Consider the following 22,537-nt stretch of genomic DNA (forward strand, 5'->3'; position numbering starts at 1 on the left):
GGAAAGAGTTAGAGCCAGCTAGAAAACTTAATGGAAGTCCACTCTACCATCAGCATTACTATACTGTGAGATTGGAAAGCTCTAATCCCCCTTTATTTGTCCAAATTTTCAAAGATATCCCATGATATTTATCTAAGTATACACTAAATCCCCACACATAGGTAAATTTGACAGTAAATTTCCTTGAAGTTTTAGTATTTAATGTTTTGAAATGATATTCTTCAGCAAAAGTAAGCAAATTTCAATGTTTTAATTAAATAATCTCATTCACTTTTATTTACTGCTAATTGCTAACTGCTAAGGATAATGTTTTACTTGAATTTTACCACGTTGAGCATGATTCGACTCGCATGCCATACCTTTGAATTTTATCTACACAACGGCCTCATGTATGCCATTCAATTGTGAAGCATTCTGACACTTGAAGAAATGTACTCCAAGACTTAATTTGTTAGATTGAAGAAAGGAGATGAAAGGTTTTTCAGTCCATACATTAATGGAATTTTCATTTTTTAGTAAGGAATATTTGTTAGTATGAGTTAGCCTGAGTAAATATTTATGCTGGTTTGAGCCTACGTTCAATAAACCCGATGATATTTTGACCTCGAAAGAGTTAAGCTCCGAACATGAGGCCCAAAATGATATGAAAGGCATTACCAAGATTAGTTTTAATTGAAAATGACACTTTTGTGTGGTATTCAAAAAGCGACCAACGGTAGCTCTATTATACCCAAAAACACATATGTTGCAGCTACTCATCCTCTTCTTTCTGTCACTTTTAAGAGAAAAAAAGGGGCTTTGTGCTAACTCCTGGCTTTCTTGTTATACTCCGCTTGTTGCACTCTTATCTAATATATTCAACTATCCTGCTTGTACAACCTATTATTCTTTGGTTTTGTAAGATTATTCCTTACCTTCCTCTGAGCTCCTAGACAACATATCTTAATCATTGCTTAAGAACTGATCAAGAGAAGGATCCATTAACAGGTATTGATGCAGATTCATAGGTTGACTTGGCTATCCATAAGTGAAGTTGATCGTGAATTTGGTCCAGAGTTATTAAAGGGGGTTTGCATATGTAAGAAGATCCAAGGATAATGCTTTATTGGTAACACATAAGTAATTACATTGGCCAAGAACTCAGTCTTCTGCTAATGGAGCAAGTCAAGGATACAAACTTCTAACTGGAGTCCAGAATAGGATTGAGGTAGCAAAAAGTCAAGCTTGGAATCACTGACATTGTTACCGAGCTTCTCCACAGAAGTTGTGAATGCTCTCAGTCCAATAAATTTAATACAGGAATAGAATACATCTAAATCAATATACATAGATTGATTTTCAGGTAGATGCATGCTTGACTTCTCATTGAAGGAACTCAATTTATTGTTTTGATTACAAGCAAAGAGAATGAAGTTCTTCAGATGAACACAGATTTTGTCATACACAAAAGAGTGTTTAGCTTTATGGATCTCTTGAAAATTCATAAACGGCTATCTTCAAGATGCGAATTGAGCACTTATAGATCTAGTAGAATGCATCTATTCTCATTACTAAGAAATATACAAACTTCCTGCATTCTGCTTGACCCCGCATCCAGCAGCACTCATATCAGACTTAAGTATTTTGTGATCTAAGTAACATAATGTTCGGATAAACTCAATGCATAAGTCCACGGATGACTCAAACTGATCAGAGACTTGAAGTATTTAAGTTATGTTGTGCTAGCACATATTCATCAGTTCAACAACTAAAAAACAGTTGAAACCACAAAGACAAGAAAATTTCTTCAACATATGAGTTAACTTTACACAATGATAGGAAGTTCAGAAGTAACCAATGCATAAGTTCACACATAAGACAAAGTGACCAGATACTTAAAGTATTTACTTTATGCAATGGTAGGAGATATGATCAAGTCAACAACTTAAAAACATTAAAACCATAAAGACAAGACAATTCTACGACATATAAGTTCACTTTTCAGATACCAGGAGAGAAATAAGGGTGAACTTGGTACATTACATTTTCTGTGAGATGATGTAAATGCTGCCGCCAGAGCCCCCTCCACCCTTGATTCCGCCATCCCCTCCATCAGCCAAAAGCTGTCCACGCACGTCTGCAATATGCTTCACCTCCAACCAAATCCTTCCGCCCCCTATCCCTCCAAAATCCTCCTCTTTATTAGTAGTCCCACCTTTACTGCCATAACTCCAAGGCTTATCCAAAGACTCCCAAGAATATGCATCGCCGCCCCAAACGTCTTCTGGCAGCTTCTTATTATCCATGACACAGCTAGCACCCCTTCCACCATGTCCCGCACCGCCACCCTGAGCATCGTCAGGCGTTCCTGTCTGTGGGTCGGGCAGCACACCAGCTCTCGCTGTCACATTGATCACAGAACCCCCAAACAAGCTCGCATTCCCAGATACTATATAAACCGACCCGGCAACAATTTGAGCAAACGAGTTCAATCTCAATTCACCCGTTATATTAATCTCAATCGAACAACCCAATTTGGGGCAGGTCAAAGCGACCCCCTGGAGAACAAAAAGATTGCCCCTGCCTTCAATATAAACGTCATCTGTGAAATTCAAGCTGTAACCGAGCTCACATGTGGTGTTGAGTGAACCAATGCCCTTCAAATCCACGCATGAGACGGACGGGGGGTGCGGTGGCGGAGACGGCGGAGGGGGAGACGGCGGCGAGTAATCGCCCCTGAAAAGTTTGGTTGCATAATCGTACTCTATGATGGAAAAATCATTCTTGGACGCAAAAGCTAGTGAATCTAGGCCCGACAAGAAAAGGAAACAAGAAAAATAAAGAAAAAAGGAAAATGGGGTGGCCATGAAAGCTCATCAGAGAATTGAAAATTCAGAGCATCTGGGAAAATGTGAATTGTTCGTCCAGGTATGGTATATGTATGTGTATGCGTGTACTCGATGCGTGTGAGTTTGCATGAACGTGTAGGTGGAGAGCCAGTAGAGGCGAGAGGGGAACAGGTGGAGAGAATGCGAGGAGTTCGGGAATTACCTCCGATTTTCATTTTCATCCAACAATGTCCACGTCTATTCCCCTTTAATGTGCATTACGCACCCTCAAAATATGTCTATTTACCACATCACACCGTAAACTATAAAAATAGCACTTTTCACCCTATAAAACTCCTAGAAATTGGCAATTACACCCTTTAGCTTTTTTCGTCCAAAAGCATTTTTCATCAATTTACTCTAAAAATTAATCTACTACGCTCCTCCTGGTCTACACCATAACAGTTATCTGGTTGTAATAATTATATATTATTAAACTCTATCTATCTGTATTATTTTTATTAAGACAGTGTATTTTTACACTAGTTAAAAAATTAATCTAAATACTATAACAAAAGAATGTTTAATCATTAAGGTTGCTTTTATTTGGGTTATCAGGTTGGATGAGATTTTTAGTATAGTTAGTAGGCCGTTTATATTACGAAATGGGGTCTGAATTGGAGTGAAAGTTGCTGCTTTACTGTAAAATCTTTATATATAACTCAACCCGTCTAAACTAATTTACTATATAATTATGTCATTCACTTAATTATGAACCTTTCTTCACAGTTGTTGTGAGTATTATGAGGTTCATTATTGAAGTTTATCATTTTTTTAGATTTACTTGTATTATCTATTTAATTAATTTAATGTGATATTTCTTAGCCAGTTGCAGTCTCCCAATTAAGTGGATGTAATCATGGATTATTATTTTTTTTATTGCCATTATTTGGATGCCTATACTTTTATTGCTTCGTAACTAATTTATGATTTTTTTCACTATGGTATCTAGAATAAGTCTATGTATTCACGCTTAAATTTGCACGTCCACATCTCTCCCTATTCATCACCAGGAAAAGAAAAAAATAATAATAAATTAGTCAACAAATAAAAAGGTAAAAAGTTCTCTCTTCATACAAGACAGTATTTTCCTAATTGTGTCTTTCGAACATGTTTTCTCAACAGAAAAGTATACATAAGAGTTGCATGACCGACGCTTCTAGAAATTCATGTCAACTAACTTATAATTCAAACTCGTTACTCAATATTTTGAAATAGATACTGCTATATTATCGTGTATCATCTATATTGCAAACGTCGTTCTCTTTTGATGCATGCCCTTCACTAGGACAATCACTTCCCTATTTCCTTTGAAGACGTCAGATGGTATGATTGAATCATTTTTTTCATGCAGTTTTTATAAGTTTTTTATTTTCCACTTGTTTTATTTCATTATCTGAGTTTTGTTTATTTCTTTTAGCTTTTGGATCGATATGGATGTCCGAAAAATATACAGTAAAATAATTTACTAAGTCAAATATGATAGAAAAAATAAAGTAGAGGAATTTGCATCTCTGACAAATTAGTGAAATAGTTCTCTTTGGAGAAACTTATTGCTAAAAGAAATACAAGAGGATACAGATAACCAATCATTAGACACTTTTTAGGGTGAAATTGCTATTTTATAATTTAAGAAGTCAAAATTCCAATTAGACCTACTCTGAGGGTGCATAGTGCAAATTAGCCCTTTTTTGTCACCGAAAAGGAAAGAAAGTAACAGCAATGGAAAGCTTGGTTGCACTTTCGAGTCTGGACCCCACCTACTTACATCTTTGGATTATGTTTGGTGGTTTTTTTTAATTGTTATTTTTTTTATTTTTTAAAATATTGACTTTGTCAATTGTGACATTTTTATCGAATAATTTGCAGTTTTTATATTTTTACGTAATTAGAAATCAATCCAGAAAATGATTTAATAAATTAATAAAATAAATATTTTCTTTAAGTCTCGATTATATAATTCAAAATTGATTTTAAATGGTGTGAAAATCAATTTATGTTTATCTTTTATCACATCAGTTTTTAAACGCAAAATCAAAATTATTTAGGCTTTGTTTGGTTTTATGTTTTTGCTTTTTCCAAAACAAGATAAAACATACTTAATGTTTGTTTTAGTATTTTTTTACACTTTATCTGTGTGTTTTTTTATTTTTTAACTTTGTATATAATATATATATACACTTATATATATAATACATAAAAGAGGTATGATTTACAATAAACATTGATTTTTGTCTCCCAAATACCAACATCAAACCTGCAACACTTATTTTAAAATATTTTAAATTATCTCAAAACACAAATCCAAATATATCATCTATTACACACACTTATCTCTATTTTTCTCTCTCGATCTCCAAAATACAAAACAAAATACTCAAACTACATATCTAAACACTATGTTAGATATCTCCTTTAAGTGTCTTCAATGGTTTCTATATATACTTTATTATTTACTGAGAGTACTTTTTTTTGTATCTCATTTAATTTTAATCTGTCATTTATTTTTAAATTAATTATTATTTTTTAATTCTTTCATTTATCACGATTTTTCATAATTATCTTTTGGTAGTTTATTTTTTTCCTCATGCATATTTTGAATTCTCCAAGCCGAGGATGCCAACAGCTCCTTTCCTACCGATTGTGGTGGTGCGCAACCGCCAACTGAGGATGTTGCAACCCCAGCCAGCCAACGAGCTACCACCAGAGCCATTAGATTAGGATTTTCCTTGGTAATTTTAATTTATTCGCATTGTAAAATGTATAATTTTTTTTAAATTAATTATTATTTTATTGTACAAATTCTGATCTCCAAATATTTATTTTTCATAAAATACTAAAAAAATTAAAACAATTTAATAAAAAAACATAATAAATATTTGGGACGGATATGGGGACGACAACTGTCAGACATACAGTCCTCATCACATATTATGTCTCATACTAATGTGGGAAGGATTTTGAGACAACATCGGTCGAAAATTACTATAGAATTTTTGGGACGATAATTGTGACAAATTCCGTCACATATTCCATTCCAAATTTATTTTAGTTCTCAAAATAATTTGAGGCGATTTTCGATGACTTTTCCATCACAAAATCTATGTCGCAATGTTTCCCACTAATTTTTGGACAAACTTTTCAAATGATTTTATAATTATATATAAGATTTTCTACCCAGAGGCCGTAGAAAATTCTCTAGTTTTATCCTTCCATCTGAAATTTCATCCTAAATCAAGCATTAATTTTTTATCCTTTAAACAAATTTTCCAACAACAATTACCAGACCATCCAAAAATCAATACAAGTATTCCGACGACAATGCTTTTTCATCAAAATTTTTAAGTGGATATTACTATTTTATCCTCGTTGATTTTTTTGAAAAAATAAAAAATATTTTAAAATGTGTAAAAATTTTTAAGAGTGGATAAAATAAATAATTCATAAAATTATTTTATAATATATATAATTATAATTTATACTCCAAAAGAGTATTTTTCATCTTTTTTTAATTAACGAGAGATTTTACGTTCAAACTCAAATTCCCCACCGCTATCTCCATTGTAATAAAAAAGAAAATGGAGAGTGAAAATATGAAGTAACAAAAGGAGATGAACAATTACACCGATACAAAGAAAATGATTACTACGAAAATAAAAAAAAAATTACAAATACTGCGAAGGGAAAAAAGAAAAAATAATAAAATAAAATATCTGACCATCCAACCAATGTATATACATTTAATCCTCTGATCCCCAACCACAATCATCTTTTAATGTATTAATTTTTGTTGATCGATGGATGTTGTTCTTCCCTGTCCTCAATTTGCGAATGTATTTACCATTTCAGCTTTGCTGGGAAATACTGCAATAAATTAAAGTTTTTTATATTAGAAAAACAACAAAAATTGACTAGGAGTATATATATGTATATATATTTATTTAATAAAAATTACCAACAAAAAAAAAATATTTACTTACCTTTTCAATGAGGGAGAGGTAGTACGGCTTCACTTTGTCAACATCGACCCGAACTTTGCTCTTGCTGTATAGATCGTATTTGCTGCACATTTGAATAATTACTTTAAGTTATGTAACGCTCAAATAATAATGAAAATGATGTAAAATCTACGTTTATATGGAAAAGGGTATATATAAATATATATATATATATTATTTATTAATATTTACTTGAATATCTGCAGCCACTTCAAGTTCTCTTTATCCTCCTCATTCATCAAGTGTGTGTAAGCTCCAGCTCTGTGCAAGGCTGCATTGATGGAACCATCACATATTAGGCTAACATATCTTTGAGTTAGGCAAAATTGTAATTTCAGTTCGATAAGTATAAGGGGCGGTAATTTTAGTCTCGTATGAATTCATTTTAGTAATTTTTTCATGTAAAAAATTTTGCATTAATGACAAAAATAGTCGAAATATACTGAAATGCCCAGAAAAGGGCACTTTTCAGACCATTTTGATCATCAATGGCCAAAATTTAAAATTACAGAACTAAAATTACCACCTCCTCTTACATACAGGACTAAAATTATAATTTTTTCTTAAGAGTAATAATTAATTAAAAGAATCCTAAGTTCTTACGATAGAACGAGTGGTAACGGACGATGAACAATGCAGCTGAAGGTAGAGTAGTCCCGTTTTCCTTAGCCACCTACGAGTATCAATCACAAAGTTTTGGATTAATTGTTGATTCCAAATAGCAAAAAGTCACTAAATCACCAATTTTTTTACTATGTAAACTTACCAAGTACATATAGTCGTCGTGCCCCCACGACATGACAACGTTCTCTAGGCCACATCCTTCTTCGTAAATCCCATTCTTGGTGTTGTATGCAGGATTGTGAGTGTCGGAATTGTCCTTGAAGTACTGAAATTTGCATGGATATATGTTGTTACCCAAATTAACATAAGTTGCTAATTTTATTACATTAACATGGGATTTATATCAAGAAAACTAGCTATATTTTTGGATATTGTCTATTAATTTACCTTGTGGTGAACAATGGACTCATCAAATGCACATCCAAGAGGGAATGTATCACCAACAACAGCCCATTGGGGCAACCCTCCAAAGCTAGGAAGAAGCAGCACTTTTCCAAGATCTGCAGTCCATATGCAAAATAAGATTACAATTACGATAATATCCAAATAATCACAACCCTTCATGTATATAGAACTGTATATGATACCGTGGATGAGGGCAGTCAAATGCAGCCAATCCTCATGGGGGTAATCCTTTCTGATGGCCTCTGCAGTTTGCAGCAAGTGCTCAATCTGGGGTTCATCCAAATCAGGATCGCTGTCATCTACCACATCGTTCAGCAATTCGCAGCATTCCCAAATGCTCATCTCCACTCTATCAAGTTTTCCGTACTTTTCCCTCATCTTCTTCACCTGCATTGCATTCAAAATTAGCCAAATCCCAATCTCTAAAAACTATCTTACAACTTCACTTGCTTGTTTAATCTAATCAAACACTTTTCCACTTACAAAGTCATACGTCTGATTGATGTGGTTCAGTCGGTAGAACTCCTCAACAGTCTTTTGTCTCTCGCTTTCCGCATTGTAATCTCTTTATAAAATTTCAACAAACATGTAAGTCGTTTTCTATAGCATATGGTTCATTTACACTCAAATTTAATCAATGTTTCAGTATATGAATAATTTAAATCAACAAATACGTTCAAATGAGACCAAAAAATAATAAACAAACTACTATCGAAGTAGACATACAATTATTAAAATAATAAACATGAATGTGGGACCCGAACTCAACCTTACCAATTCAGTAAGAAAGTAGTATTCTAGTTCCAATTTGAGATATTTTGACATATGTAGGATGTAGTTGAAAGGAACATACCTAAAGGAGTGGCCAAATGAGTTGATTTCTGGGGCTTCAAATCCAACTTGTGGTTCCAATTTGGGAAGGGCAAATCCTCCATCCAAGATAAGTTCATTTGTGTCAGAAGGGATTTTCTTGGCATCCACTTGTAAGCCTAAAAAAATAAAAGAAAAAATCAATGTATCATGTACTATTATTATTATTAAACAAAATGTATATAAAATTTTGAATCGATCGATACAACTCGACAATTATAAAAAAAATGGGTATAATTCGAAATCTGTCAACAAAAACTAAAGAAAAAACAACAGAATCATCGTCTTAATAATAACGACTCATTTATCATACAAAAGTTTCTAACGTGTGTTGGACATGCGTTGAATCGCAAATGATATTTTGAATATATTCCAAGAAAAAGAAATGAAAAATTGAAAATTACCAAGATCAGGCTGCTCAATAGCAATAGTCATCTTCTCAAAAGAAAAAAGATTGATAGCAACAAGGACAAGGGGACAAAGAAATGTATATAACTTGTGAATATATGTTGTAGAAATGCGATGATGGGGTGTGGGAAAATGGAGGGTATTTATAGGGGGTTAAAAAAGTCCTTAATTGACAATTGAAATATCTCAAGTCCTCAACTGTAAATCTATTTCAAGTCCTCAACTGAAAATATGCACTTCTGTCTTAGCTGTTTTTTGCTGCTTCTATCCCCAAGGAACCGCTCAAACTTGGACCACTATTTTGATCTTCTCTGGACACTCCCTTTTAGCGCGTGCACTTCACGACGCTTGAATATGCAGGACACTAGGAAGGACTTTGTGGACACGCGCTCGTTTGAGAGTAGGGAAAATTGGAAGAAAATAGGTGATGAGTCAGCTGAACGTGTACGTCGGTATTATCTATATCTGAGAGAGAGCAGAAACGGGGGTCCCAGTGACGCGGAACACAGTCATATCCTACGCCCTTCACGTTTTCTTTATTACCTACGGATTTCGACGGCTGAGCTGTGAATCACCAACCCCATCCAGTATGCTTAGCCGACGTCCACCCTTGCGCCACGTCATCTCCCCTCATTTCCCCACCGCTCAGAATAATTAATTCCAGGTTAATTTGATTAACACGCTATTCTGTACTTGTAATCGTACTCAAAGCAGGTGGAGAAGTAATATTAATTTCCAGCGCTTTTCAAATGTTTGACTCATATTTTCCAACTAATTGTAGGCCTAAAATCGTGTTTTGTTGAGTTAGAAATACAATTTTCAGATTTTAGCATATTCTATAAAATATTCCTATAGAGATCATAGATTGTATTTGGATCGATTAATTTGAAATCCATAATTTTGCATCTGTAATAATAAATTTCTTGAATTTGTTCGAATAATTCCAAATTTACATTTTTTTAATATTTCGTCTTTATATTTGAACTATAATTTATTGAACATTTATGAATTTTAAATTATTTAAATAGTAACCATCCACATATTTGGTTCGAATTCAAATTCATCAATTCAAATGTATCTTGGCGATATTTTGAGAGAAATCTACATTTTTACTTAATTTTGTTTGAAAAATTAAATTTGTTCTTTCAATTTTTATGTTTGTCGTTCATATTTTACTCGTAGGTCCCACAAACAACTGCGAGCTTGTAAGCTGGTCGACGTCTCTTTTCTCTAACAATGCGTATTTTCAAAACAAAATTGTGAATCTTATACGAATTAAAAAAAAAAATAATACATTATACAGTGGAGCGTCAGTGGCGTTGCGCACCACATAAATATTGAAATTGAAAATTTTAGTAATTTAACATTATAGAAAAAGAGAATCTATATAACAAGTAAATTAAATTAAAATATTAAAGAGGTGGAATTCGTAATCAATCAAGTAATTTTATTAGAACTGCAAAAATGCCCTTCATGAGATCGTGAAGCTGGTGGCATTACGGGGAAAATAAATAAATTACAATAAACTTTTTTAAAGATTATCGTAACTATGAATATTCTTTTATTATTAACAAATTACAAATACCCTACTAATGTTCGATATAATTATGTAATCATTAAATGAAAGTTTAAATTATCAACTTTATCCTTACAGTAAAATAAAAATATTATAAAAAAAATGAGACGAAGTGGACGAAAATTTTTAAAATTCGTAAACAAAAAATTTATTCAATTAACCATAAAATTTTCTTAAAACAATAAGTAGGATTATAATTCATAATTCACAGGACTTTTAGTCAGTTCCAAGTAAAAAAATGGATGAAAATTTAATGAAGACTAATGAATTTGGCTAATTATTAGCCGATTATTAAAATTAAAGATAACAGTATTTTTTAAAATAATAAAAAATATTTATAATTAAGTCAAATATTAAGAAAATTCGTTATAATTTAGCGCCAAATATATATATATATATATGTTGGTGAAAAAATCTAAAAATTTCATTACTGTACTAGAAGTGAAGTGCAGGGCGGAAATATCTTGAAAACTGTTCATTACAACTCTGGAGTTGTGGTGTGACGTGAAACCACGTTTCAACCAATAAAATGTCCAAATACTACAAGAATCTGCATATATTTTTTTTTCGATATGGTATAATTATAAATACATTATTATTCTATAAAAAAATATAAATACCTTTTAATTTTAATTTTCGTGCAACAACAATCTTATTACATTAGTCTCTATTAGAATTTTTCATCTAATTTTTATAGTAAATTATTCAAAATATCGAATAATGAGTTATACTTTTATATATTTTCTAAAAATATTTATAATATTTTTGTGAACTAATATTCTCTATAAATATTTATTATATTTTTTAATATTTAAAAAATAAAAAATTTCAACAAATGTGAAAGAGTAATTTTCACATCACCGTCTAAGAGCTACATAATTATTTTCAAGAAAAATACATGCTACATTCCTGTGATATGGGTAATATTGGGGTGTTAGAAAGGGGAGGGGGTTTGTTGGGGTGGGCATTGGGGAAAAGAGTTGGCCGAGGGTGGGGAGGGGAGGGAGGTGGGGCTGGGCATGGGGAAGAGGGGGTTTAATTTTATTAATTTTTTTTAAAATAATATTTTATAATTTGTAATTTATAATATACAATTGAAAATTGATTGAATCTAGACATTTAATTGTTTATAAATCTGACGGATGAGATGAATACACTAGATCCAATGACTTTTATGCCAACAAAAAAGATGCAATGATTATTGAAATAAGAAATAAAATATAATAGCAAGGATATAATGATTATTTAATAAAAAATTAACACCGTTAAGTGATTTCAATAGAGAGGGGGCAAGTAAGTATGTTTAGGAAATCAGACGGGTTATTTTGCTTATTTTTAAAACATAAGAGAATTTTTAACTGAATTTTTAATACTCAGAGGAATTTTATGCAATTTGGTCTAATTTATAATACATACAAATATTTATTAAAAAATAAACATACTATTTTATATATAATATGTATTATTTTTTATAATATAGACATTTTTATTTAAAATAAAAAACAAAAAAAAACTACCCCTTACCCACCCACCCACAAACCAGCCCCCGCCCCTAAACTTGCCACCGCTCATCCCCTTCCCCCTCTCCTCCATGCCACTGCCCTCCTCCCACTCCCTCTCCCCTCCCCGTAGCCATTGCCGTCTCCTTCCCCCACGCCATCGCTTCCCCTCTCCCCTCCCCTGTCGCCGCATCCCCCTCCCTTTCCCCCTCCACTGCCTCTCCTTTCCCCTCCCTCCGCTGCCTTTGTCCTTCCATCTTCCCTTCCACGTCGACGTCGTCTTACCTTTCCCCTCCATTTTTTTCCCCCTTCTTTCTTTGTGCCGTCTCCATTGCCGGCCCCTCCCCCTCGTGCCCACCGCCCTCTCCGTTCTTCTGCGCTCATCGTCGCTGTTCTCTTTATCTCTCTCTCTCTCTCCATATATATATAACTATTAATTATATGTTTTTATATATATTCATTTATGTATTTGTTAAAAATTATAATCCTCAATTGAAATAAATCAAAATCTAGGCTGTGGATTTACTAATTCAATTTGGACCTAAAATTCAAATTAGATCCAACGATTATTAAATAAGGTTATAAATATAATTTTATAATTAAAAATTAAAAAAAATATATGAATTAAACGAACTTGCTTGAGAGGTGTAATTGCTCTATTTTTCTTTTCACAGGAGTAATTTGTTATTTTTCTTTCAGGAGGTAATTTGCTCATTTCATATAATATAGGGGATATATGCATTTAACTCAATTATTTTTAAATAGTAAAAAAATATTTATAATTATATAAAATTTTTAAAAAAATTAACTGCAATTTACCCTTACATTTAGTACCTACTCAATATTGTTCCGATCTTGACTTTTATTGCAAACTTAAAAGATTAATTTATCAATAGGATATGCGAACAGATACGTACATACAAAGATCTTTGATAAAGACAACTTCATTATCCACCTCAAATAGGATGTTAAGTCCATTGATTGAAAACCATATTTTCCTACAACTTGGGATATATAAATATATGTTCCACCTTCTTCACTTGAACAAAGGAAGAAATAAAATAAAATATAAGGGGCTACTGTAATTTATTTTATCTTTTACAAATGAGAAAATTATTCTCTTATAAAAAAAATAGTAATTTATCTTCTATGTTATTGAAAATGAAGTAATTTACCTTCATGTCAAGGGCGGTAAATTATTTCATTTTAAATAATATAGGGGGGTAAATTGTTATATTTCAAAAATACAGGGGTGTAAATTGCTATTTTTTTCATGGGGGTAAAATAAAATATAAGGGTTTAATGCAATTTATCCCTATACAAATGAGCAAATTGCTCCTTTATGAGGAAAAAAAAGTAATTTATCTCCCTGTGTTATTTAAAATGAAACGATTTACCTGGGTAAGAGAGGTAAATTATTGCATTTTAAAAAATATAGTGGGATAAATTATTTTTTTTATATAAAGAGATAATTTGTTTATTCGCAATATCACAAAAAATTTATTGTGTTTTTCTCAAAATATAAGTGTCGGACACATTTTTATTTTGCTATACACACTACAAAAAAGGCGGGATTTGACATGGATCCAGCAGACCGTTCAAAAGCCAGTTCCATATTGGAGCGAGTATTGGAACATAATAGGAACGGACCTTGGTAGATGACGTCATGATCCCCATTTTTTATGTGTTATTTTTTTGGAACGATCAAACCATGCCAATATTTTTATTCATTTGCAGTTGGAGCGGGTTGAGGGCGACTGAGGTAGCGTAAGTACCTTACTAATATTTTCTCAAAAAAATAAATTTTGGTTAAAAGTACTAATGATTTTATTTGTTTTGCAGAAGACGTTCCAGAAACTGATAAAGCATCATCAACCTCAATTTATCGCCGATAACCACCATCACCCCACTGTATCGAATGCTTCGGTGGTGATGGCCTAACAGTAAATCTGGTTGACTGCAGTCGGGAGCAAGAACAAGGGTCATGTAACTAGCCTTGGTTTAGAGGCCCAATTCTCCAATCAAACCTATACAACACCATTGTCACCCCCCACCGGCACAACCAAATCCAGCCATGTTGAGGGAGATGCAGGCCAACTCCACGACTTTTGGACCGCGACAGCCGACCGCCTCCACTAAGCACAGCCTCCGACAGAACTGTTCCAAAATTGTTTTAACATCCGATTCAAATTAATTCCGTCAAATTCAAATTATTCCAAAGGAGATTTTTTTTTTTTTCTTTTGGTGGTAGTGACAGTCTGATCTTTGTTGTAACTTTCTGATATTATTTGCCATTCACATTAAAAGTTTGCAAGTTGGCCTATTTTTTTGTTTTTATTATTTATATATTAGTATTATTTTGTTTTATTGGGGTTTGCAAGTTGGCCTAGTTGGGATATTTTCATATTTCATGTGTGTCTTTGTCTACACATATATGTAACCGACATGTAAAATATGTGGCGCGTATTTGTCAACGTTTGAAATTATTTTCTTACATATATTGTGATATTTAGGTAATTCCAATGAATTAATACATGCGTTATTGAATATAATAGTTATTTGTGTACAATGATTCGATATTATACATGAATATATTTAATTAGTTATAAAGCATTGATTGATGCATGAATATAATCAATGAAACATATATGAATTCATTTATTTTCAATACATATGTACTAAATTTGCTGAATTTAAAAAGGCCCTCTTTTAACTAATAAAATATTAATTTATCGATAAATTAATATCTCTCTAAATTAATAAAAATTCATGGTGCCAAAGTTATTAATTTATAGAGTTTTTACTGTATAATGTAATTTTGAGGGAAAAAATATTATAATCATGATTCCAGGTTGAGTTTAAAACTTCAACTAGATGATTGGCCCTTCTTGGGTTTAATGATATTTAATCAATCAAATGTTATTTTGGTTAATTATATTTGGACCTTTAGAAAATGTGAATTTACATGTTCTTTTATGAAGTTTAAAAATTATACTTATACCTCTTCTGAAAATTCTCAACCGACCTCTCACTTAGAGTTTGGACGAAAAATACTAACATCAATAAAAAATATTTATAAAACTTTAATTTTACCCCTCATTTAAAAATGCAGAAAAAATAGTTACTTGCTGCTTCCAACAACTTGATCAAATTGAATACGAGGTCTTTGTTGGCGCCCTTTTAGGGTGACGTGTGGAATTCAAGTGACATGGCACCTTGCTGATTGGGCCCTGGGCGGTACAAGTACTGTGCTGGAGATCTTTGTTGTTTGAGAATGATGTTCAAGTCACTAGGGTTTGAATCTGTTGGGTTGAGAGAACGAGAGCCTGAATCTTTAATTTGATTTTTGAAAATTGTTTAATAAGGATATAAAAAATATATATAGAAACAAAAGGTATAATAATTATAATTACATTTTATATAATTCTTTAAAATTGAGGGGTCTATTTATAGCCCGTAGTTTTATGATATAACATAATCGTTTAAAGTTCAATTTATAATTACTAACAATAACAATTTTAATATTGTGGCTTAACATTTTATTACTAACAACTTTCTTTCTTCTTGAAATACTCATCAGGAGTGACCAACAAAATCATCGGACCGTCCAATCAATCAGACCAACATGAACTGTATCGTAATTAACGGGCTAAAGGAGAGTTGGGTTGATCTTAGACTAATATAAAATACCAGAATTCAATAATCAAATCCCTTTTTATAATTAGTTGAAATATGAATTTTCATAAAACTTATTTTTTCTATGTTGTAAGTCTGTAATTCATAAAATTACAATACATTGAAAACTCATACGTTAGTCAATGATTCGTACTGATATAGTTTATATTGCAGAATATGTTTTAAAATTTTCGAGAGACTCATAGAATGATTGTAACTAATTTATTTGGCATGTATATTTTTATTTGTGACTTTTAGTATATGTGTTTTGAGTTTAAAAATTTTATGTATTTAATTAGGATAATTGAACTTTGAAATTTATTTATTATACATGTAATTGACTTTATACTAAAGACTGCACAACCTTTCCCAATCCAATTAGATTGCAAAGTGCGGTGGATGACTGTCGAACTGGACTTGGATTAAAATTTTTAAAATAAAAAATATTTGTTAAGCCAAAAAATTACTTAAATTGATCCAACCTGTATCGCGACTCTAGTACTCATATAAATTTTATCAAATATGAGATGAATAATTTTTTTTTCCAAAAATAATTATAAAAAATTAATTCAAATGACACAGTATTTGCATTAAGAAAAATAACTTTAAACCGTTCATCCATTCTAATATAAAATAGAAAATCACTCCTCACTAACAACTGACAGTTTATAACACTAAAATATCAAATTTTTAATTTGTAATTATACCCTAAAATATTAATTATCAACATAATAATTTATTTATTTTAAATAGTCCACCTTATTATTTGACCAGCAATACCATATGTCATCCATATTTATTCATATTAATCATTTGATCCACTTCAATTATACATAATTAAAAATATTACAACTATTGCACGCCATAGTGGCTAGTTTATAATAAAATTTTTTGCTCAAATCAAATTTAATTAAACAAAATCAATTACAGAACAAGTGAATACACTTGATATGTGTGATTGGTCACTTTTTTAAAATTATACACTAATCACATGATAAATATATTACAGTTAGGACTCATTTACTTAGCGTGATGAGAATTAAGTGGTACAGATAACTTTTGAATTCCAATTCAGCCATAACGGCCTGCAATAGCGGGTTTTATTATTAATATCGAGCTAATTTAAAATAAATAAATAATTAAAAATGATAAAAATAATTTTATTATATAATTAATTTACATTTAATGAATAGAATTAGAGTTTCCCATTCACAATAAAGCAAACGGTGGAGTAAACGAAAGCTGACAATCAGTTTGGTGCAGAAGTGGGCCCACGCTGGAGGTGCATGGAAGAATTTCAGCTTCGGTTGCCTCAATTTCTGCGGCTGACGTGGTTCCTTTGCTTTAATCTCTCCAACCGCATTGTCACCACTCACCTAAACTTCAAATTACATTTTTGCCCCTCCAGTTCTGGGCATGTCGTACACTTGGCAAGCTCCCGCATTTGTCTGCTTCTGTACGTGGAAATGTGCTTTTGTCCATTTAGGACCTTCTCGGGGTAAAACTGTCATTCTATTTAAATATTTTCTCCTCTTTTCCATTTTTATCCCTCAATTTATACTACGGCTGAGTGCGGGTTTAGGGGATCTTGACTCTCACTTAGAGCGCGTGGCTCTTCACCTCTTTGCAACTCCTCTTTCTTTTTTATACCACTAGACTTTTGTCCAAATTACTATGCCAATATTTACCATTTATTAATTTATTCTTGATTTATTTATTACATCAATTACTGAAAATTTAAATTAACTCTAAACAATAAATAAAGTTAAAATTTGAACGCATACATATAGAGTTTTTTATATTTGTAGTTACGTGAGACACGCGTGTTGAAATTTCAAATAAATAAAAAAAAGAATAAACTTTTTTGAATTTCAAAATGACAATTATGGATGTTTCTGCAAGTAACGACTCATCGTCATTGCTAACGGGTCCAAAATAGAAAAAGTTAAAAATACTTGTTAGTCATGTCGGTAATTGATTGATACAGATAACGTGTGCCTGCACATTCGAATCAAGGAAAAAAGGTCAAGACCGATGAGTTTGCAGCGCGTTCAAAATCCTATAAATGTTGGTAACGATCTTGAATTCGTCACACAACAATCATTAGTCACACATAGTGTTCTGATTGTGTCGAACTTACACACAACATCAATCATATCTAATATTCAATGATGTCATATCGAACAAAATCCGTTATAATAATTGTTCTTCAATGAAATAAAAATAAAATGACCCCGTAATAAATTTACAATACATAATCGATAATAACAATTCTTTATTCTCTAGCTGACATTAAATTTATTTTTTAAAAATATATCCCATTTATCTTGAGTATATCACTCTTCTTATTATTTTGGGTAAATTACAGCTACTTTTTATGTGATTTGGTATAATTATAAATACCTTCTAGATCATCTTTTGAACTGTCCAAAATGTCATTTTAAAATATAAATTATAATTTTTTTTATATATTTTTTTCAAAATTTTTAAAATAATTATATAAACTAATATACTCTATAGATTATTTACTTCACCAAGATTTTTTTTTAACATCTTTTCAAACTTTTTAAAAAAGGAAATTACAACCGTAAAGCAACAAATTCTATCTTACTGTCTAGAAACATCTACATAATTATTTTTTATATAAAAAATTAAAATATTTATAATTATATCAAACCTGATATCAATAATTCTCCCAAATGCTCCAAAACAAGGCTCCATTCTCTACTCCAAAATTTTCAAACATCCATTCCATTAAAATTGTGTGAATTCAGGCGCGTGACGCAAACATTCTCCCTTTTTCTAAAACCATAATTTGAGGTCAACAGCCAATTCAGACAACTCTTGCCTATAAATAGGGAACCCGCCATGCACTTCTTTCCCCACTCCATCACTTCTTCACTCTCTTTTAGCTTCTCAGCACCCAACCATGACTGTCATCATTCATGGTAAAACCAATCCTCCTCATCATCCTTTCTACATTTCTATTTTCAAACGTTTAGCTATGTATCTTGATTCAAATTTGTTGTATTTGATTGCTGTTTGCTGAAATTCTGTTCGAAAATATTATATTTTACGTCCCACAAGTTAGTAGTTTTGTGATTTCAGTCCCATTATTTTTCGCATTTCGTAACTTCAGAAAAATTGCAATCTTAGTCACAAGTTTTAGTTTTGTAAAATTTATGATGGAAGCATACCACGGAATAAGCTCCCTCAAGTCTCGAGGGGGCGTTGCTGATGATTCTGTCAAAAAATTAATGAAATTAATACTTGGGACTAAGATTATGATTTTTTTGGAGTTACGGGACGCGATATTGTGAGTTCAAAAATAATAGGATCAAAATAGAGGACGTAAAATACAATTTCTCCCTCCAATCCATCAATCTATTTTTTTTTTTGAATAATATGTTCATCGATAATCTCAACTCTTAATTACGTTGAGATTCATTTTAACCTAATATGGCTCACATACAGCCAGTAACTTGAGTTCACTTGTCATGTGATTAATTTATATACACAACGCTAATATTCTGCTTGTGATATACATTCATATTTATCGTTTTTACCAAGTTCTTTTACTAATTGACGTTAGATCCTTTATTCTACGGGAGCGACGACGAAGCCGACGAGCTCTTCCTGCCGGAGGTTGTAGAGGAACAAGCACCGCCACAGGAGGAGGAGGAGAAGCGTGAAATAGCCATTGTTGAAGTTGGCTTCTTCGCCCCTGAAAACAATGCTTTTGGCAATTCGTTCAGGTTCATATGCATTAATTAATTATATATTAATGTACTTATATATATTTTTTACAGTGATTAATTAAACACTCATTAATCAATGTTTAATTTCTTGGTTTAATGCATTATATATATATAGGAACTACCAGCAAGAGAGCCTGAGGAGGATTATCGTGGAGGAATTCTACAGGAAAAATCACACCTTCCAGACCTATGATTTTGTAATAATAATAATTAATCTTTATAAATATATTATATATATATATATATATATATTCAAGCATGAAAAATAATTTATATATAAAATTAAATTTTTATATTTGTTTAATTGAATGATAAATAAGAAAGATAAAATTAATAACCAATCAAAATTAATAAAACAAATTTACTTTAAATGTATATGCGATTAATTAATTTCATTATAAAAAATATGGAAGAAAAATGACATTTTAGACAATTTATATATTTTTGTGATCCAAAGTAGTCATTACAGCAGTCTCCGATTCAATAATATTTATACAGATACATAGATTTTATCAAAAAATTATAATCTTTTTTTTGTTATATTTAAAATTAATTAAAAGGCGATGGCAAAGAAAGAAGAACATGGGAGATTGAATAAGGGAGTGATGAGCATATGGGAGTGTTGCGAACTGCTGAATGAGTACGTAGACGAAAGTGATCTCGATTCGGACGAACCCCCGATGGAGCATCTTCTCCAGACTGCCGAAGCTATCAGGAGGGACTATCCCCATCAAGATTGGCTTCATCTCACTGCACTCCTTCATGGTATTTTAATTTAATGAATACACACACCACATACTTACACATCTTAAATAATGGGATTAATTAAATTTACTCTCTATATAGAAATGTAATTAATTTCTCATGCATGCAAATTACATAATTAAGCTTCATTGTACGTACTGTATTTTTTCGTGCAAGTATCGGAAAATACTTATCCAAATCAGGTACTGATAATTGATTATGAGAATTAATATGCGTACGTAATTTTTTTTTCCGAGCCCTTTATTTATTTTTAATTAAAAATATTTTTAAATTAATAATATATATAATATACTTGTGATTGATGCAGATTTGGGTAAGGTTCTTTTGCATCCAGCATTTGGAGGGGAGCCCCAATGGTGTGTTGTTGGTATGTTAATTGATCATCTCTCTATTTTTTAATTTTCCCTATTAATTAATGATGTTAGGGTAAATCACATCGGCACACCAAAGGTTAGATTTAATTACATAAATATTCTCTTATTTTTATAAAATTATAAATACATCCCTGAAGAGGTATTAATGTAAATTATAATTACGATCTCAAGAGACGAACTTGTAATTTTTCAAAAAATATGGAATATTTATGTAATTAAATTTAATATAAAAAAGTGTCGATATAATTGACTGTAAATGCTAATAAATTAGTTTTTCAGGTGATACTTTCCCTCTGGGGTGTGCATTTAGTGAGGCTATAGTCCACCACAAGGTACAAATTATATACATTGAATATTTTGCAATAATTGTATTAATTAATTAATTAATTATATAGTCTACAGAAAATTTTATTTTAATTACTTAATTATACCTTAATTAAATGGTGAAACTGATTAATAATTATTAAAACCTGCAGTTTTTCATACAAAATCCAGATAGTCGCAACCCCGAGTACAACACCAAATTGGGTATCTACATAGACAACTGTGGGCTTGAGAATGTCACCATGTCATGGGGCCATGATGAGTACATGTACTTGGTAATTGTTAATTAACTACTTTAATTAATTATACTTAGCACTAATTAATTTTATTAATCTCACCATTAATTAATTAATTATCGTTAATTAATGTATAATAACAGGTAGCAAAGGGCAATAACACCACTCTCCCACCCGCTGCACTCTTCATCATCCGGTACCACTCATTCTACGGTGAGTTAATTATTATTATTAGAGTAAATTACATCGACGTCCCTAAGATTATGTCTAATTATATAGATATTCCCCACTCTTTATAAAATTATAAGTACACTCTTGGAAGGTTTTGTGTGGGGTTTTCTTTTTTTATCACAGTTTACAATGTTAAAGAAATGTACTTGTAATTTTTCAAATGATAAGGGGTATTTGTGTAATTACACTTAATTTTAATTTTTTTTATGTTAATCGATGGATATATAAATAGCTCTGCATCAAGGAGGAGCTTACACTTACCTCATGAACAACGAGGACAAAGAGATGCTCGAGTGGCTGCATGTCTTCAAGTAAGCATCCATAACTACATACACGCACGTAAATGTCTTTTATATCTGTGCATGATTTAAATTTTTGTGTAATAATAAATAGGTTTGAAGGTATTTCAGTAAATGTATATTTTTTCAAGTATAGTTAAGTTATTTCAAACCCCTCAATACAGATTTATAACAATTAAATTTACATATACATTATGTGCAATCGTTTTGGTGAGACAGAAAGTACGATCTTTACAGTAAGAGCAGAGTGAGAATCAACCAGGAGGAAGTAAAGCCCTACTATCTTTCCCTCATCGAGAAGGTCCAATCCACGTCTATTGAATTAATTATAATTAATATATATTTTTTTTTCTACTCCAAAATTTTGATATATATATGTGCAGTATTTTCCGGCGAGGCTGAGGTGGTGATCATCAAGGGTAGTCATGATGAAGATGGAGGCAAGAAGTTTGAATGAATTAGTACAATAAAACATGCATGGCGTACCTACAAATAATGCATATTGAGGTTGCAAGTCAGAGGCTTACTGCATGCCGTGCATGTCTTGTGCTTTATCTTTTTCAACTGTTGTAATGTAATCATCATTCATCAGTCTGTTTTGTGAAATGAAATGTTTGAACCCATATAT

General features: G+C 31.5%; 4 protein-coding genes across 4 annotated transcripts in view; 1 reads left to right on the top strand and 3 right to left on the bottom strand.

The window, feature by feature from the left end:
* The window catches only part of LOC105173575, a 24,455-nt gene extending 21,407 nt beyond the window's left edge, over positions 1-3,048 (bottom strand). The window contains 1 exon segment of the mRNA XM_011095365.2: positions 2,023-3,048. Within this exon segment, the coding sequence (XP_011093667.1) occupies positions 2,023-2,846 (824 nt within the window). The 5' untranslated portion in view covers positions 2,847-3,048.
* Positions 6,447-9,328, bottom strand: LOC105173576 (inositol oxygenase 2). Its single transcript, XM_011095367.2, has 10 exons — positions 9,169-9,328; positions 8,748-8,883; positions 8,378-8,459; positions 8,077-8,281; positions 7,877-7,989; positions 7,632-7,754; positions 7,469-7,538; positions 7,058-7,136; positions 6,848-6,929; positions 6,447-6,731 (listed from the first exon to the last, which is right to left on the bottom strand). The coding sequence occupies exons 1-10, from the start codon at positions 9,197-9,199 to the stop codon at positions 6,705-6,707; spliced, it is 948 nt and encodes a 315-aa protein (XP_011093669.1). The 5' UTR covers positions 9,200-9,328; the 3' UTR covers positions 6,447-6,704.
* On the bottom strand, positions 12,317-12,631 carry LOC105173818 (probable H/ACA ribonucleoprotein complex subunit 1-like protein). The gene has a single exon (XM_011095698.1). The coding sequence runs from the start codon at positions 12,629-12,631 to the stop codon at positions 12,317-12,319; it is 315 nt and encodes a 104-aa protein (XP_011094000.1).
* On the top strand, positions 18,812-22,534 carry LOC105173577 (inositol oxygenase 1). The gene is made up of 11 exons (XM_011095368.2): positions 18,812-18,870; positions 19,515-19,677; positions 19,796-19,877; positions 20,241-20,445; positions 20,753-20,812; positions 21,099-21,151; positions 21,296-21,418; positions 21,523-21,592; positions 21,843-21,921; positions 22,129-22,210; positions 22,293-22,534. Exons 1-11 carry the CDS (start codon positions 18,852-18,854, stop codon positions 22,317-22,319), a joined length of 963 nt encoding a protein of 320 aa, XP_011093670.1. The 5' UTR covers positions 18,812-18,851; the 3' UTR covers positions 22,320-22,534.

The sequence above is a fragment of the Sesamum indicum genome, linkage group LG11, assembly GCF_000512975.1.
Source record: "Sesamum indicum cultivar Zhongzhi No. 13 linkage group LG11, S_indicum_v1.0, whole genome shotgun sequence".
Lineage (NCBI taxonomy): Eukaryota > Viridiplantae > Streptophyta > Magnoliopsida > Lamiales > Pedaliaceae > Sesamum > Sesamum indicum.